Raw genomic sequence first — 19,794 nt, 5'->3', positions numbered from 1 at the left:
GCATCTGCAGTATTTTGCTTTTATGGAAAGAATATAGGATATATACAGAGGTGCCAGTTAGGGGACAACCAGCTCTATCTCATAGATGGATATGCATGGAAAAGGTGCTTCCTGATGGGACTTGTAAAGCTAAAGCGAGGCTAGTGGCACGAGGTTTTGAAGAAAAATTGGGTGACCAGGATATAAGAGGAGATACACTTAGGGCAGGAAGTTATTCTGAGGATCATCTTTGCTCTATAAGCTACAAATGCTTGGGAATGCAAGTCAGCTGATATTAAAGCTGCCTTTTTGCAGGGACACCAACTTCAAAGAAGTTTTTCTCCACCCACCGAAGAGGTGCCAAATGCAGAAGGGATACTTTGGAAACTAAAATGTGTATACAGTTTAAATGATTCCTCCAGAGTTTGGTATTTCTCAGATCAGTTTTGTTGAAGTTGGGCTCGCTTCAGTTGGAAGTAGACCCAGCAATGTTTTATTGGCACCATGGAGGGAAACTTGCAGGCATCTTTATGATGCATGTAGACAATTTTTTTTTGTGTGGGGTGGTAGTAGCAAATTTGAAATAGTTGTCATTAATGGGTTCAGAATGGAGTTTGAAATTGGAAGTCAGGTTTCTAGTCAGTTTTGATGTTTTGGAATTGAGCACTAAAATGAATGGTTGAAGAAATCATTTTGAGCAAACAAGACATTGATAACATTAAAAATGAAGTGTTTTGAAATTCCCATCTTTAGGTGGTCTTAGAAAATGAAAGTGTTTAGTGACACATCTTATCCAAATCTATGATGAATTTGAGTGCAGGAGGATTTATAATATTTCTCACGGGGGGTGGGGAGATGGTGGGTAAATGTTGCACTTTGGCATGGGAATCCAAGGATACAAAGTTGTAAAAAGTACATTGGCAGTGGAGACTCGTGCTCTTGTTGAGGCAGTAGATATGACATTCTTTATATCAAAGATGCTGGCAGAAATTTTGAATGGAAAAGGATATTCAGGAATGGTACCTATCAAATGTTTTGTAGACAATAAGTCACTTTGGGGAAAATGTTCACTCTACAATGTGCGTTAATGAAAAGAGATTGTGAATTGACATTGCAAACTTAAAACGGATGTTAGAGGATAAAGAGATTGCTAAGATCAAATGGATTGATTGCAGCTACCAATTGTCTAACTGCTTCATGAAGAGAGGAGTGAGCTCCAAAAAGTTATTGGAGATCCTCCGAGGGACTACTTTTCCTTTGAAGACAAAGGGATCATTCTTTGTGTAGACATTGCTATACATATGTTTTTTTAAGAAGGGGGAATAAGGTGGATTTATTGAATGGAAAAATATATTGATTGTGTTATGGAAAAGAAGATCCATCTTTATTTTTTAAATATATATTCTGAAGGCTTACTTTCATCTCAAGAAGAGGGGAATCTGTTGCGGAAGGTAACAGTTGACTCACAAGGAGTTCAGTTGGTAATTATCAGTTAACTAGCTAAGTACCCATTTGAATGTAGAAAAGAGAAAACCAAATAAAACTGCTGGAAGAAGTCAGTCTTAGTCTTTATCTATATTTCAAGTAGGTATTGTGACTTTATCAAGAGGCAATGGAAAGGCTTTGCAATGTAGCAAATAGTGTCAAATTTAATTAAAAAAAAATAATTTCTGGGAGTGTGCTACAGATTCTCGAAGATAAATCTTATGTATTCAATGTTTGTATTTTTCAGTTTACACATGTACTTTTGACAGTCCAATACAAATTAACAAGCCCTTGTCTCACTCCACTTAGTGTTACTTGTTTTGATGTGTCATGGTCTATCATCTTAGTTACCTTAGTCCCAGGCCATTGCTGCAGGGATTCCTCAGGGTAGTGCTCTAGGCCCGACCATCTTCAGCTGCTTCATCAGTGACCTTCCCTCCATAATAAGGTCAGATGTAGGGGTAAAAACAAAAAACTACTGCGGATGCTGGAAATCCAAAACAAAAACAGAATTAACTGGAAAAACTCAGCAGGTCTGGCAGCATCGGCGGAGAAGAAAAGAGTTGACGTTTCGAGTCCTCATGACCCTTCAAAATTCTGTTGAAGGGTCATGAGGACTCGAAACGTCAACTCTTTTCTTCTCCGCCGATGCTGCCAGACCTGCTGAGTTTTTCCAGGTAATTCAGAAATAGGGGTGTTTATTGTGCAACCATCAATATTCAGTACCATTCACAACTCCTCAACTACTGAAGCAGTCTGTATCCATATGCAGCAAGACCTGGACAACGCTTTGGGCTGATAAGTGGCAAGTGACATTCATGCTGCACAAGTGCCAGGCAAAGACCATCTCCAACAAGATACTCCCACCATCTCTCATTCAATTGTTTTACCATCGCTGAATCCCCCACTATCAACATCCTGGGGGGTGTGACCATTGATCAGAAACTGAACTGAATCAGCTATATTTTAAATTTTTAAAAAAAATTGGTGGCTACAAGAGCAGGTCAGAGGCTAGGAATCCTGTGGTGAATAACTTTCCTCTTGACTTCCCAAAACCTGCACACCACCTACAAGGCACAAGTCAGGAGTCTGATGGAATAATCTCCACTTGCCTGGATGAGCGCGGCTCCAACAACACTTGAAGCTTGACACCATCCAGGCCAAAACAGTCCATTAATCGGTGCCTCATCCACCAACTTGAACATTCACTCCCTCTATCGCCGTCTTCCAGTGGCAGCAATGTGCACTATAGTCAAGTGTCATGAAGCTATTAATGTATATAATATTATTGGAAAATATTTCTCTTTTAAAAATAGAGGATCAATCTGTAGGTGTGTCTTAATTGGATTAAAGAAAGCTAGTCTGGGTGTTTTGGATACTAGTTTTGAGTTGTAAGAGAGGGTAGAGTGCATTTGCATTTTTTTTGAAGCTTGAGTTTTTGAGAAGTGGGGTGAAATCTGGCACATAGCTAGCAGGAGACCAAGCAATGTGTTTATATTACTAATAAAATTGGTACTCAATGGGGTTTTATTGTTCGAAGAGGTGGAGTTCAAAGGGGCTGGTGATAAAATGAGAATTTACATTCAGTGAGTTGTGCTAGGTATAGCTTCAGAAGTTTTTTGTGTGGGGGGCAGAGGCAGGCAATGTAAGATCAAAGCAGCGGTAAGCCTACCACTGTCTCTACAGGAACCAAAGTGAAAGGAATCTCATTTTGAATTTGTAAGGTGAAAATGCTTTATCTGGTGTCTGGTTAAGTGTATGGGTGCTGTTGCCTTAATGGAGATCAGTTTGGGAATTTGTTAAAAGTTATACATGGCTACAAATGACTACTATTGTATGTGTTTTAATGTGTTGTAACTTATCTCGACGGCATATTCCAAACCTGAGACCTCTCTTATCTAGAAGGACAAGGACACCACCACTTGCAAGCTCCCTTCTGGGCCGCTCACCATCCTGACTTGGAACTATATCGCCATTCATTCATTGTTGCTGGAAACAGCACTATGGATGTACCTACACCAGATAGCTGTAGCAGTTTAAGAAGGTGGCTCACCACCACCACCTTAAGGGCAATTACAGATGGGCCTTGCCAGTGACACCCACACCCCATGAAAGAATAAAAATAAATTGAGCTATAAGCATTATTGAGACTATCAACTTTTCCAAAGATTTTGCTAATTTCCTTGATTGGAATTTCTATAACTTTCTTTCAGCAGTTTAAATTGTGCATCCTTTTTCTAGTACATTGATATTTAAGACTGTTAGGTTTTAGGACACTAAGGGATTTGGGTATAGAATTGAGGTAGTAGATCAACCATGATCTTATAGAATGGTGCAATAGACTTGGAGAGAATGGCCTCCTCCTGCTCCTATTTCTTATGGTTTTTATTCCTTGAAATGGTACTTGGGGTGGTGGGTCAAAATTTTCTATATCATTGAGGTTTTTTAGGTCTGGCATTTTTCAATCGCTTACAAAATGAAGTCAAAGCAAATATCCCCCTGAATGGTTTTCCACCCACGGTGGTTGACAGGGCCCTCAACCATCTCTGCATCTGCCCTCACTCCTTCCTCTCCCTCCCAGAACCATGATAGGGTACCCCTTGTCCTCACTTATCACCCCACCAGCCTCTGCATTCAAAGGATCATCCTCCAACATTTGCGCCAACTCCAGCATGATGCCGCCACCGCCACCACCAAACACATCTTCCCTTCACCCCTCCGGCGGCATTCCACAGGGATCGTTCCCTCCAGGACACCCTGGTCCACTCCTCCATCACCCCCTACACCTCAACCCCCTCCCACGGCACCTTCCCATGCAACCGCAGAAGGTGCAACACCTGCCCCTTTACTTCCCCTCTCCTCACCGTCCAAGGGCCCAAACAGTCCTTTCAAGTGAAGCAACACTTCACTTGCACTTCCCTCAATTTAGTCTACTGCATTCGCTGCTCCCAATGGGGTTTCCTCTACATTGGAGAAACCAAATGCAGACTGGGTGACCGCTTTGCAGAACACCTCTGGTCTGTCTGCAAGCATAACCTAGACCTCCCTGTCACTTGCCATTTCAACACTCCACCCTGCTCTCATGCCCACATGTCTGTCCTTGGCCTGCTGCAATGTTCTAGTGAAGCTCAACGCAAACTGGAGGAACAGCACCTCATCTTCCGACTAGGCACTTTACAGCCTTCCGGACTTAACATTGAGTTCAACAACTTCAGATCATGAACTCTCTCCTCCATCCCCACCCCCTTTCCAATCCCCCTTTTTCCAATAATTTATAATTTAAAAAAATATATTTTTCTTTTCCCACCTATTTTAAAATTTATTTTGATCTATTGTTTTATCTCCACCTTTTTAGCCAATTTCAATCCCTTCCCACCCCACCCCACCCCCACTAGGGCTATCTGTCACTTGCTGGTCCTGCTTTCTACCCTTAATGTCACCATTAGCACATTCCTTGATAATATCACCACCATCACCTTTGTCCTTTTTGTCTATGACATCTTTGGCAATCTCTTTTTAGCCTCCACCTGTCACTGGCCCTCTTTCCAGCTCTACCTGTCCCACCCCCCTCAACCAGCTTATATTTCATCACATTTCTATATTTCTTTAGTTCTGAAGAGTTAGACTATGAAAGGTTAACTATGTTCCTCTCTGTAGATGTTGTCAGGCCTGCTGAGTTTTTCCAGCTGTTTTTGTTTTTGTTCCCCCTGAGTGCATCTGTATTAATTTAGATATTAGTGATCTGCAGTCAATGGTAGAAGTTTGGAGCTAATAGCAATGTCTATATCATATGTGGCACATCAAGTCTAATATATCACAGATGAGTGAGACTTGTTGACAAGCCGCCTTGTATTTATCAACCCTTTTTAAACTAATCCATGGGGAAACTCTCTGGGTTTTCCCCAGTGAACTGCATATCAAACAAAAATTTCCCATGTGGCACAACTAATAAAGAATTCAGCCACAAAAACAAAGGAAACTTTATATAATATTTTCACTATTGACAATGCATTAACCTTAAGCTCAAAACCAAATGAAATTTGGATTAAAAAATGCTTTTTTTCATATAAGCTTAATTTGCTCCAAAAAAAGTTATTTTTTTGCCCGTTCACGGGATGTGAATGTCACCCACAAGGTCAGCTTTTATTGCCCAGCCATAATAGCCTACGTAACAATCCTTCAAAAAGTACTTAATTGGCTGTAAAGGTCCAATATAAATCTCAGGTTTTTCTTTATTTACGTACCAGCCTTGGCTCAGTGGGTAGCGCTTTTGCTGCTGAGTCAGGCAGTTGTGAGTTCTAGTCCCACTCCACTTGTGCAAAATCCAGGCTGACACTCCAGTGCAGTACTTGAGGGAGTGCTGCATCTCTGGAGGTGTTGTCTTTCACATGAAACGTAGACCAAAGCTTCAGAGTGATGGGTGGCACATAATGAGGGGACAGTTGCTTCATTTTATTTATACTTAAAGTTTAGAGGCAGCCATGTCAGCTGTGGCTCAGTTGGTAGCACATCTCAGTCAGTAGGTTGTAGATTCAAGAGCCAACCCAGGACTTGAGGATAAACATCTCAGGTGACAATTCAATGTGGCACTGAGGGAGTGCTGCACTGTTAGTGCTGCTGCTTTTCTGATAAGGGGTTAAACTGAGACACCACCTGCTCTCTGAGGTTGTGTAAAAGATCCCAGGGCACTGCCTCAAGGAAGGGCAGAGGAATTATCCCCTGTGTCTTGGCCAGTATTTGTTTCTCAACCAGTATCACAAAAGCAGATTAGCTGGTCATTTATCCAGTTGCCCTTTGTGAAATCTCTCTGCACACAAATTGGCTGGCATGTAATAGTGGCTACACGTCAAAAAGCACTTCTTTGGCTGTAAAGCACTTCGGGACGTCCTGAAGGTGTGAAAGGCGCTATACAAATGCAAGTCTTTCCTTTGCCTGCCTCCCTCCAGCGCATTTGATCGATGCGCAGGGAGGGGGCGGGCCCGAGGGGGGGGGGGGAGAAAAAGCGGGAAGATTCAAACGGTGGGCTGACGTCACGGCGCCGCCCCCTTCCCGCCCCGCCCTCCCTCCCCGGCGCCACGTGACCGACTCTCCCCACCCCTCCCCTCTCCTCCCCTTTCACCCCCCCCCCCCCCCCTGTCCCCCACTACAACCGCGCGTGCGCGGAGAAGCGCGAGAAGATGGCGGACAGTGCGGAACTGAAGGTAATTTCGCAGACGGATTGCGGCTGGAGTTCGGGTCGCTGGTCTGTTGTGCCCTTGATTGCGGGAGAGAGAGGGGGAGAGGGAGAGTCAGAGTGTGCGCGAGAGAGGGAGAGAGAGCGAGGAGGCGGCCGAGGGGAGGAGAGGGGGTTAGGCCGCGGTTCACAATCACACCGAAGAGACAAGAGGGAATCCAACCTGAGGTACCGGGTCCCCGGACAGAGCGTGGGAAAAAGGCGCGGAACTTTGCTCTTTACGGTGGTGGCTGTTGACAAGTTGTAGTTTCCCCCCCCGCTTGTCCCTCCCTCCTTCCCCTCGCCATCGCGTGTTGGAAGTTAAAACACAACAAACAGTGCAAGAGGCCGGGGACATGAACGCCTCCTGAGGGGGGGTGGTTGGTGATGGTCAGGGGGGAGCCTTTTGCCCTGTCGCCTTCGCGACCCGCTCTGTTAAATTTAAAATAAAACGCCTATTTCTCTCAGAGGACAACCCCCCACCACCACTAACCCCCCCACCCTCCCGGGCCCGTTTTTGTGGAAGTGAGCGGCGATTTTTTCTCTGCTTATCCGAAAGGCTTTGACCCTGGGCAGCGCCGCTGCCAGTTCAAGACAGAAGGATGATGGCGATTTGTGCGCTTTGCTTTTGTATCCTGCCATTGTTTCTCTTTAACTTGCAACCACTTTTATTTTTTTATCACACCCCGCTCTCTCAATAAAAAAAAAATCACATCCCCGTCAAAATTTTAAAAGTGCACCGTCCGCTCTTTTACAACTGAAGATTTCCTATTTTTTTAAAAAAAAGGCTGCAGCCAATTTCTCTCCCCCCCCCCAAATTTCTTCTTTCCTGTTTAACGACCATCCTGTGTTAACATATTGGGGGTCTCTGGATACATCCATGTTGGTGGCAGTCTCGCTTTTTTTTTTGTGTGTTTAATTTTCGCCAAACATTGTTGCTCCTCTGGAAAGCGGCGCGTTGTAGTTTACTCTCCCCTGGATCGCATTTTTGTTCGTGCTCCTGCTCCCTGGGTTTTGTTTCTGATCAGCGGTTTAACACTTGAGTGTTTTTAATATGCTGCAAGCTGTTTAATGTTGAGCAGAGTCAACATTTCTAATAGGATGTATTGTATTGACTAAAGTGGGACGGTGTGTTTTGTAAATAGCGTTGGAAGCATTAATATGATCTACCAAATTACACTCGAGAGATTCGGACCCTTCAGTGCCCTGTGCGTTTTTAAATTGTTAATGTGAAAACCAGGCGAAATATTGCTACTGTTATATATGACACCGCTATTTATGTCGTTGGTACTTAGGAAAAAATGCGGCTTGATGTTAGATACACACCAGAATCGATGCAATCCATAAAATAACCATTTTGATGAGTTAAATGGAATATGTGTATATCAAAGTGATTACATTAGTTGACTTCTCGTCTCTTTAGTGAGCCTCAGTAGATTGAATTTATTTTATAGAGAGTGAATCGTGGTAATGTTTTTGGGGCCAATTTTTTTGGTATATGTACAAGTAAGTGGGTCATATACTATTTTGGGCTATCTGTCCAGGTTTTCAGTGAGGATGATGGAAAGTGAGCAAAGATTGGGGTCAAGAATCTCATTTAAGAGATTCTGATTGTATCTGCAGGGACAGGAGGTAAAGGGAGAATCAGTGGCTTTTATTGGGTTTTGTGTGGCAGTGGATTTATCTCTGGTTTGAGGTTGTAAATTCACATTGAAGCAATGGCTGAAACTCAGCTGTAAGCATCAAATGCAAAGTGAGTTTGGGCAGCCTTAGCTGTTATTGACCAGAGGATACATTGCATAGCACAAGTGTTACTTGGTATGGAAGTTGATGTTCTTATGAAACTGGGCTTAATGAGAAAAAGAAGGTTGTTAGAGAAGGACCTCTGCTCTGTACCTGATCCTTGTGTCTAACCTGGAACTATTTGCAGATTGCCAGAAAATGGGAAATAAAACAATATCCTTCAATACTGATGTCTCCATTTTGCTTGTCAAAAATGAAAAAAAATGCAAGTGTTAAAATAATTTATATTCCTGGTCTCGTGCCCACACTTTAGCTTCTATTGCTTTTAAAGTCCAAATTGTGTTCATTCTTGAAAACATGCAACATGTCTTTTGATTTTTTTATGCATTTAAACAAATTGTCAACATTTTTAGTAATCTTGTGATTTGCGACTTATAATTTCTTCAGTAGCGAAAAAGAAAATACCTAGAAATATAGTTGGAGGAAGATAGGTCAGCATTGTTGTGTAAATCTTTAATCATACTTTCTATTGCAATGGACACTATATTAAAGTAGTAGCACTGCAAAGGGAAAGGTCAGCTGACCAGATACAATCCCATTGTGAAATGCTTTTTCTAGTACAGCTCCTGAAGAAAATTTGAGATTATACAGTAGAGCTAAGTTCTTGGGATGATCACTTTGTGTATGGTATCTGTACAGCAGAATTTGTAGGAACTGCAGATTTAGCTGCACAAATGCAATCAGTACATAAACTGCATTGTCCTGATATTGATCTTCATTCTGAAAACTGTCATGGCTTCATTGTTGAAAAATGTTTTCTTGGGTTCTTCCTGTCTGTATTTACATAAAAAACTCTTGAAATTATACTTATTGGATATTTATTTTATAAGAATTTTTTTTGTTTGTCAGAATAATGTAATATGTGTGAATTCAAATCAATAGGTCTGCATTTGTTCTGAAGCTGGCAGTAGAGGCAGTGCAAGAACATACCTGTTGTATAATGATTCTACAGTACTTGAAAGAATACCCTGCTGTAATATCCTGTTGGGAGCCAGGCAGATTACTTGTTTTCACAATATATCTGCCCAGTTATTTAGCATCAGATATAACTCATCAAAGACAATTGACTAGGTCAGCAGCTATTCTACTCTTTTAGTGGTCAACAGATGCCAAATTTTCCCTCAGAAATGGCCCTTTGCCTCCCATTTACCACAATTAGTGATGCTTGACTACGCAAATAGTTCCCAATTCTATGCAGAGTTCCTGGCGGCTTTTCAAATGTTTTAAATGGGGCCTATGTAGTTCTACTTCGCATGATTTTGCTAGGAGCTGTGGAAAAAAGTGAGTAAAAGTTAAAAATACTGTGTATGTGCTCTTTTGCTCTGTTTTATTCCTGCCACATTTGCTCAATTTAGCTTTAGTTGGGGCTGACATGAGGGTTACAAATGGCATTAGCAATGTTCATTTTTTTTGTCCTGCTTTTCTCCCACGTGTTGGAATTAACTCTATCTAAATAATATGATGATTCACAGAAATTGGTAGCTAAAAATGCTTAGAGCTAATCCCTGAAAATGGTGTTGAGAATAAAATTGATATAGCAAATAGTATTCTCAGTCTTTATGATGAGGTTTAAAGTGCGCTACTAGTCATATAGTCATGCTGACAGCTAAGGATATTGAAACAAAACACAAAAACTCAGCAAAACACAGGTCAGTCACCATCTGTGGAGAGAGTAGTCAGTTGATGTTTTGGACATTGCTGTTCAGAATAGAAAATAAGCACGAGCATATTAATAGTCAGAAAAATTGGGGGCAGAGAGTGGGGAAACTTAATTGTAGAGAAAGTATTGCAGAATTTACAACAAAGAAACAGGCCATTAGCCCAGCTGGTCCATGCCTGTGTTTATGCTCCAAGAACTGCCTCCAACTTTATTCATCCTGTCAGCATATCCTTCTATTCCTTTCTCTTTCATTTGTTTATCTTGCTTCCTCTTGACTGTATCTGTTCTATTTACCTCCACTATTCTTTGTGGCAGCATGTTCCACAATTTCATCATTTTGGGTAAAGAAGTTAAAAAATGACCAAAGAATATCATTGATGTGATTGGATGCCTAAAAGGATCATCGTGGTAAAGTAGTGAAAAACAATATTAAACACATCAAAAAGACACCCGAATAGCTAAGGCAAAGGGGGGGCTTTGGGAAAAGGCAAACAATTGGAAAAAGTAGATAACTTGGAGTAAAAACAGGAAATGCTGGAAACACTCAGGTCTGGCAGCATCTGTAGAGAGAGAAACAGTTAACATTTCAGGTTAATGACCCTTCATCAAGTCACTGAACTCTGTTTTTCTCTGTCTGAGATGCTGCCATATCTTCTCATTTGAGTATCCCAACGTTTTCTGCTTTAATTCAGATTCCAGCATCCACAGTACTTTGCTCTTATTTGATAACTTGAGAATTGGGTTTGAAATTAAAGCTAAATATGCAGATATTGAGTTGCTGGATAGACCAGCATATTCCACAGATGTGCAATGTCAAAAGTGACAGGGTCAGAGCTTTTCATGGTTTTAGTAACAGGAGTAGGCCATTTAGCCCCTTGAGCGCATTCTGCCATTCAGAGAGATCATGGTTGATCTGCAACTTAACTCCATTTATCCACCTCTCATCCATATCCCTGAGAATTTTGTTACCTGAAGATATTGTCAGTCTCAGATTTAAAGTTTATGTATAATTTGTTCCCAACCTTAGTTTGATTTGGCTGAGGGAGAAGTCAGCAAACAGTTGAGCAGCCTCCTGCATCTTAATATAGGGAGATTGAGATATGTCTATGCCGGTTGTACAAGTAATATACCTGTCTAAAAAGGATATGCTCGCACTATTACATAGAATTTATAGCTTTTAGTTGGGAGGAAAGAGTAGGAATAAAACTGTGGTGCCTTGCATTTAAGATTTTTTTCTTCTGTACATAGTAGATGAAGCCAATAAATCTTTAACTGAGATGTTAAAGCATTGTGCCATAGGTACCCATTCTCCGGAATGCAGTTTATGTGCTCACGCTGCTGACCTCTGACACTGTGTCTTATGGTTCATTGATTGGCAGGAGCTTACAAATGAAAAGTAGAGGTTTGTACTGAGTAAAGCAAACGTTTGTTGTGGAAACTAACCACCACGGCAAAAACTTGTTTGATCACTTCAGCTACAAAGATTCAGAAGGCATTTTTTAGAAAAACACAACTCTCAGGTTGAGCTCTTTGTATTCATTCCATGCTCTCTCGACGGCAAAGACAAATATTAGGGCCTGATTTTGCCAAGTGTCAGTAGTCCTTCATTCCTCACCCAGTGGCCGTTCCATGTGAGAGTTTAACAGGAAAGCTATTTGATTGTTGAAGTGTATCATAGCTAAGCCTGATTGTGCTCTTTCGCATTATTTCCCAAGAGTTACTGGGTATTGATTAGAAAGGGAGCCCTGCTTGACCATGCTGTATACTGACACAAGTTTTGCCCACAACTGTCTAGATCAGCTAATCACACACCCAGGACCTTCATAGCCTGTCTGGTCATGTTGGACAAGAATATTTCTTTTAAATATGTGTGAAGTAGGGGAAAAATAGCTGCTGTGGGACACAATAGCTTTATCAGCTGGGTCAGCTTTAATTGTAATGTGAGTAACATGGTGGTCATGAAGCTCATTAAATACAGTATATTGAGCACAACATGCTAAGTCAACATAGTATATGGCCTGCTATGCTTTGATATTAGTGTATTATGTTGTTAGAACCAGAACGGGCAAACGTTTGCTGACATTAAATGTTTTAAATCTCTCTCTGGTATTACTCTCAACAAATACTATTTTAAAATATATTTTTAGAAAATTATTCAGTTTCCTTAAATTGGCATGGAAATTGTTCTGAAATGTTATCCACCCTACAGATGTAGAACGTTTTGCTGAAAGACAGTGACTGTTGCAGCATTTGTATTATGGACTCTTCACCAGTTCACATTAGCTTTAATGTGTGTGGAATGCTGTATCATTCATGATATATGTTAGCACTACATTTAAAGACAAATTAAACTCGTCCATTTTAAAGAAAAAAATATGGGATATAGGTGTGTGATGAAAGAGACCTAACAGTAATAGATATCACTTTCAATACCAGATAATGTGGTGAAAGTAATTAATGTTAACGGAATACTAGTGCATATACCCAGAAACAGAGTATAGTCTACAGAAGCTGGGCTAAGGCTTTGTAATGCATTGAACAGGCTACACTTAGAATGCCATCTTCAATTTAGGTCAACACACCACAAGCAGAAGATGAAAAAATGATACAGGATATAGCAATAAGACTGATTCCAAGTATCAAGGCGATGAGCTACGAATAAAGATTAGAGATGCTTAAGAAGTCCAGAAAGTAGGTCCATGTCTTTTTCTCTTCTTTCATTGCAGGTTGAAAGAATTAGTTGCATGCTAATGAAGGTGGAGTTTACTTGTACTCATTAGCAGAAGTGAAATTGAGCGATATAGCCTCTATTGAGGCAAGACTGATTATCTGTCAACCTGTAGAGGTAACAGAAAAGGAATGTATAAGAGAAATAAAATTGGTATTTCACACAATGCATACAAAAAGAGAAGCTACAAAAATGATAAACTTGGAACAAAAATGAAAATGCGTAAAGTACACAGCCTGTCAGCCAGCACCTGTAAACCGAACTAGTACTGTTTGGGTGTAGGACACCTGAAGCTGTCTTGCATATTGTGAAGTTCCAGCAATATCTGTTTTTGAAGCATTTCAAATATTGGGTGGCAATGCCCACTTATAGCAGTTCATCAAAATTCAGTTGGTAACCTGGAATTGTTTGAATTTGCATCACCTAAGCCAAACTTTGAAGCTTTTGAGGATTTTTATTATCAACTGTACAAAAAAGGAAATTATTCAGATGGGTGGGTGGTCATGATACTGATCTGTCTACTCTGGATGTAGATGTTGCTGGAAGCCAGCAAAATGGTCCTGATAATATAATCCCAATCAGTGGAGTAAGAACCTATTTTAGTCTCAAAGCTGTCTAGGGTTTTGAATTTACCCTTGATCAATTCAGTTTTCCTCGAGGTGTAAAGATTTCTTCAATTGGAATCTGAGAGCCCCCTTTTTTTTTCAAGAATCTACACTTAACATTTGCTTAGGTGAATTAGATAGCATACATTGCAGTTCAGCCTGCATCTTTCTAACTTTTGAATCCTTTGATTACTGTAAATTGATTTTTGATTATTCAGTATTTTTCCACTTTGCCTGCTGTGCAAATTTATGTGAAGTCATTTTTATTTCAAGTCTGTTTCTATTTGGGCTTCCTCTTCACCATTTGTGGAGTTATGGATGCCCATAAAGAATGTAGTAATTAAATGCTTTTACTAATGTCCTCTTTATATTGTACAACAGCTCTCACTTAAATTGTTTTGTATTATGCTTGGGCCATCAGGAGTGTGCAATCAGCTTGATGTACATTCGATACGCAGAGTTATAATTACAAGTTTAATTTCTTGGCTGTGAACCGTTCCTCATGTCTGGATTAGGCCTGTATGGGCAGATTGCCTGCCTGTAGCCAGAAAATATGCTGCCCAAATCAGATCAATATTTATTTTTTTCAGCTCTGTATCTTGGAGTCTGGGAAAATCACCTACTGAGTTTGTTGATTCTGTAGGTGTTTTGCTTAATTTATATTCTGTTAGAGAGATTGGGATTGCTATTAGTGACTGCATTGTAATATTAAGGGTCTATTCTAGACAATCAAGTCTATTCTTACAAGGCCGGGTAAACATCACATGAAATGTAGTCCTTAATTTTGTTAGACTCCTGAATGTGGAAAATTCAATGTTCATTATATTAAGTAAACTATGCAGGGAACATTAACTTTCAATGGCTATGATCAGTGACTTGAAAATATCGACCTTAATCCATTTACTGGTGTATATGGCCTTGTAAACTTTACTCTCAGCTTCCAAAGATATTGTTTTAATGAGCTAAATTTTATCTTGTAGCCCTTTCAAAAGGGCTAACAATAGTTGAATTTGCATCTGGCAACGCATCCTGCCTTTCTGTTTCTTGGTAACTGGTATCTTACACTATTGGGACTGTTCTCAATTTCATTTCAGTTTCCCTTGGTTTTCCGCACTCAATGTCTTAAATACCACTTTCTACTCTCAGTGAGAGCTGAACTTCTTTATATCCTTTTTTTGAATAACTCTGTCCCCTTTTCAGTACACTTATCTTCCCACCCAGCTCTGTGGTATCTACAAGTTTACGAACTATATTTAACCGTCTTTTGTATTCCAGTTTTATTAAATTTCTTACCTGTGGAGGTTCAATGTGCAATCCCAGGGGAACTCCCAGCAGCTGCTTTTCTAGTTTGCTGTAATAATGTCTGCTTATAATTACATTCCTACTATATAACACATTTTTAGTTACTACTAATTTTCAGTTTGAGTTCAGAATTTGTTGCCAGTCATGCATGTGACATTTGATCAGGTCCCTTTTAGAATGTGAAACTATGTTTGATCCATTAGCTTCCATGTTTAAGTATACCGCCAGTCACACATGCATACTTACACTTTAATTAGAGGTACAGATGCACTTGTCTTTTTTTTCTCCCTTCTCCTGGAGGTGGTTTCTCCTGCAATTGTCCAATTCTACAGGTGGTGGCCACCCTTTGGTACCTTGGTATTCTTGACCGTGTGGCTCAGTGAGTGTTGCTGGGTTCTTTGACCATTGGACACATAACAACTGAGCCCAGCCCTGTCACTTTCCCCTTATGAATGCACTTTCTATCATGTGTAATGGGGCAACAGTCCAGCTGACTTCATCTTAACTAGAGGAGCCCAGGTCATTTGTAGTGTGCCAGTTTTTGCTGTAGTTGATAGCAGCCAGCTAGCTGGCACAGTTTTATATATTGGCACAAGGAATATCTGGCCAATTGGCGATTTTACATTGGTATTTTCATTTAGGTCAGATTGCTGCTGCTTGTAGCTACTCCTGCCAGGAGATCTGCTGCCATGGTATGTCATGCTTGTCTGTCTTACAATATCCTCACACATGCACTGCAGCTCATCTACTGCCGCTCTGTGACATCTGTCATCCAACTACGCCTAGGTCAATCCCTCTTTCTGCTGCTCTCCACTTTGCCCTCTAGAAGAGATCTCTAGTTTTTCAGCTCTGATCAAATGTCCGAAATACTGACATTTTCTTTTATGGGGGAATCTTGGCTTTTGGAGTTCTTTTTGTTCTTGCAGTTTCAGGCAGCTCTTCATTGGTCTTTTGCTTTGTATATGGAATTTTTAGCATTCAGGTTGCCAAGACAGTTTTTTTGCCTCAGCCCATCATGTTTACCCTCTAAAAGCATCTCGATTACTCTGTTAGCAGAATTGTAAAATCAGCTTTTCGTGGATGTGCGTGCTATCTTATCACCAGTGTAAGGAAGCCTGTTTTTAGCTGTGTTAACTGTGTAAGGCTGATACATGGATGGTGTTCTTCTGCAGTCGAAAATAAATAAATACGTCCTTAGTACTTCACCAGGTGATGCCTTTACGCAATAGGCCCATGGTGAGGGTTTGTGGGAAGCTTATGCAAATTGAGTTGATTTAAGTGAAAGCATTTGGGGGGCCAAAACTAGATTCCAAATGCTCATCCATTATGATCTTATCTATGTGCCTTCTCTTCCCCTACCTCCAAGCATTTGTTTTCAACCTGATTTCAGGGGCTGTGTATGGAAAAGTTTACTGCTTATTCACAGATCATTGACTGGCATAATTAGGGAACAGTTAACTTTTTGACCATCTTCAAATGCAGCATTTTAATTAACATTGTGGATACAACTTGTGCTGATTGAAGAGCTTTGATAAGACTTTAGATGATCAAAGAAAGCTGAAAATAAATCAACCCAAAAATTGCTCTTGGGCCTTAGATATTGATTTGATTTCTGGACATTAAGTATTTAATGTTCCTATTTTCAGTTTCTCAAGTTTGGGTCAGAAACCGATCCCATTCATCGGTGATTTGTAAAGTTACATACTTCTCAGTTAATCTTCACTGTTTCAAAGCAGAGTAGAGGTTTGTCAGTTCCCTCTGTGGCATCTGTAGTTTATGTTAATGGCAGCAGCTTTTAACACTCATTCAAATCACAACTATTGCAATGGAACAATGCAGTATTTTAGAGTGCACTGGAGAGAGTGAAGCAAGTCTTTGCTTAAGCTGCAAACAAAACCAGCCACTACTGCATTGATTAATGGCTTCAATCTTTTGAAGGTGAGGAGGAAGCGAGCTGTATACAAACAGCAGCTTTTGTATTGACGGTAATATAACTAAAATGAAATATGTTACTGGATTGGCATCTGTATTTATTCTTATTAGATCCAGAGTTGTTTCTTTTTTTAATAGAGATAATTGGGCATCATTTAGTGAAAGTGAATTGGAAGATGATGGGCTAGTTTAAACCCCCAGGTGCCTGAAATTGCAATGAAGTGGCATAACAATACAGACTTGAATTTCAGCTAGTCTAGTCTGAGTACTTGCTAAGCCAATGATTTGTTTGTGTGTGCGCGCATGGATATAAGATTGGCTACCTAACAGGAAACAGAAAGTAGGCATAAATGGGTCATTTTCTGGTTGGCAAGATGTAACGGGTGGTGTGCCACAGGGATCTATGCTGGGGCCTCAACTTTTACAATTTATATCAATGACTTGGGTGAAAGGACTGAAGATATGGCTGCTAAATTTGCTGATGATACAAAGGTAGGAAAGTAAGCTGAGAAGAGGACATAATCACAGAATCTTTCCTGTGCAGAAGGAGGACATTCAGCCCATCGAGCCTGCACTGGCTCTCTGAAAGAGCATTCTATCTAGTCTCACTCTCCTGCCTTATCCCTGTCACCTTGCATATTCTTTCTTTTTAGAAAACAATCCAATTCCCTTTTGAATACCTTGATAGAACCTGCCTCGACCACCCTCTCAGGAAGTTCGTTTCACACTCCAACTACACTCTGGGTGAAAAAGATTTTCCTCACATCGTTATTACTCCTTTTGCCAATTACTTTGAATCTATGCCTTCTCATTCTTGGTGCTCCCTTGAATGAGAACAGGAGAAGGCTACAAAGAAATATAGGTTGTGAGTGGGCAAAGATCTGGCAAATGGAGCATAATGTGGAAAAATGTGAAATTGTCTATTTTGGCAGGAAGAATAAGAAAACTATTATCTAAGTGGTGAGAGATTGCAGAGCTCTCAGATTCAGAGGGATCTGGGTGTCCTAGTACATGAATCACAAAAGGTTAGTATGCAGGTATAGCAAGTAATTAGGAAATCTAATAGAATGTTATCGTTTATTCCGAAGGGACCTGAATACAAAAGTAGAGAAGTTATGCTTCAATTATACAGGGCATTGTAAGAAGCGACCTGATTAAAACATATAAGATTCCGAGGGGGTCTTGGCAGGGTAGATGTGGAAAGGATGTTTCCTCTTGTGGGAGAGTCTAGAGCTAGGGGGTTACTGTTTAAAAATAAGGGGTCACCCATTTAAGACAGATGAGAAATTTTTTGAGGGTTGAGAGTCTTTGGAACTCTCTTCCAGAGTATTTGAATATTTTTAAGGCAGAGGTAGATAAGTTCTTGATAAACAAGGGGGGGTAAAAGGCTATCGGGGGTAGATGGGAATGTGGAGTTGAGGTTACAATCAGATCAGCCATGATCTTAATGAATGGCAGGCTGAGTGGCCTACTCCTGCTCCTAATTTGTATGTATGTATATTTGTCGTTGCTAATTTTATGTAAGCACCAATGGCTTTGGTGGTTTGACTTTAACGCAGACAATGGTGAGTGTTGAATAATATTGATGGAAATATTATAACTTGTAGTCTTGCTGGATTGCTTTTGGTGTTAGTGAAAGATTTCACACAATTAAATTGGAAGTTTTTCTAGATTGGTCACCTTTCTGATTATATTTTATATGCTTTGATAATGAAGCAACTAGAAAGTGATTTGGGAAGAGCCTTGTTGGGTCAAATTGTCTTTCTCTTGCTTCATATCTCCAAGGATCACAAAATATTGCCCCACAGAATGATACCATTTAGTCTGTTGAGCCTGTACCAGCTTTCAGCGATCTGTCCAGTTAGTCTAATTTTCTGTTTCCCATACTATTTTAAAACCCTTTGGAAAGTTATTTCTGTTACAAATTGTGATAAATTCTACTTGCCACTGTTCATGCTGAAGCATTTCATGCATACACCTCTATTTAAAAAAAAATATTTTCTTAACCTGTCCCTTTTGTAATTCTATGCTGAATTAATATTTTTCCTAGAGCCATCGTTCTGTCGACTGAAATAAATTACCTGCTGTACCCATACCAGTGTTCGCAGGATGTTGCAGGCTGAACATATACAGCGTGGAGAATTACCAGTGAGCTTCTCTTTACTTAAGCTCAACAGTATATTTTAACCAAAAGATTTTAAAACCAGCTATAATATGAATTTTTGTACCTTTTTCTGCAGTAGAATTTCAAACTATTTTGGATGCTTATTCTTTGTTTCAGAGAGGTGGGTAACACAATGAGGGGACAGTTGCTTTCTTTTGCTTATACTTAAAAGTTTAGAGGCAAACATATCAGCTGTGGCTCAGTTGGTAGCACTCTTGTCTCAGAGTCAGCAGATTGTGGATTCAAGTCCAATTCAAGGACGTGAACATAAAATCTAGGCTGGCAATCCGATGCAGTATTGAGGGAGTACTGACACTGTTGGAGATGCTATCTATGAGAAGCTGAATCAAGTCTGTCCTCAGATGGATGTAAAAGACCCAGTGGCACTGTGTTGATGAGGAATAGGGGAGTTATTCTCGATGTCCTGGCCAACATTTGTCCCTTAATCAACATCGCAAAACAGATTATCTGGTCATTTTCACATTTTTGTTTTTGGAACATTTCTGTGTACAAATTGGCTGTGATGTTTCCCACATTGCAACAGTGACTACACTTTTAAAAGTACTTCATAGGCTGTAAAGTGCTTTGGGACATTTGCTGGTTGTGAAAGGCACTATATAAATTATATATTTGGAAGGAAACGCTGGTGGTGTGGTAATGTCGCTGGACTAGTGACCAGAGGCCCAGGTTAGTGCTTTGGAGATTTGGGTTCAAATAATGGTGACCGCGACAACTATCATTGTTTGTTGTAAAAACCTAATTGTTCACTAATGCCTTTTAGGGAAGGAAATCTGTCGTCCTTACTTGGTCTGGCCTACATATGAGTCCAAACCCATGGCAATGTTGTTGACCTTTAACTGGCCTCTGAAATGGCCCAGCAAGCTAATCAGTTCAAGGGCAATTAGGGATAGGCTACAAATACTG

The 19,794-nt window shown here is 40.3% G+C and overlaps 1 protein-coding gene across 1 annotated transcript in view; it reads left to right on the top strand.

Moving 5' to 3' along the window:
* Positions 1-6,608: 6,608 nt before the first annotated feature.
* Positions 6,609-19,794, top strand: part of pias1b (protein inhibitor of activated STAT, 1b) — a 136,424-nt gene continuing 123,238 nt past the window's right edge. The window contains exon 1 of the mRNA XM_078530070.1: positions 6,609-6,665. Within this exon, the coding sequence (XP_078386196.1) occupies positions 6,642-6,665 (24 nt within the window). The 5' untranslated portion in view covers positions 6,609-6,641. The remainder of the gene's footprint in view (positions 6,666-19,794) is intronic.

Source organism: Cetorhinus maximus, chromosome 26 (assembly GCF_964194155.1).
Source record: "Cetorhinus maximus chromosome 26, sCetMax3.hap1.1, whole genome shotgun sequence".
NCBI lineage: Eukaryota > Metazoa > Chordata > Chondrichthyes > Lamniformes > Cetorhinidae > Cetorhinus > Cetorhinus maximus.
The sequence above is the reverse complement of the archived record's forward strand: the minus strand, read 5'-3'. Positions and strand labels throughout refer to the sequence as shown.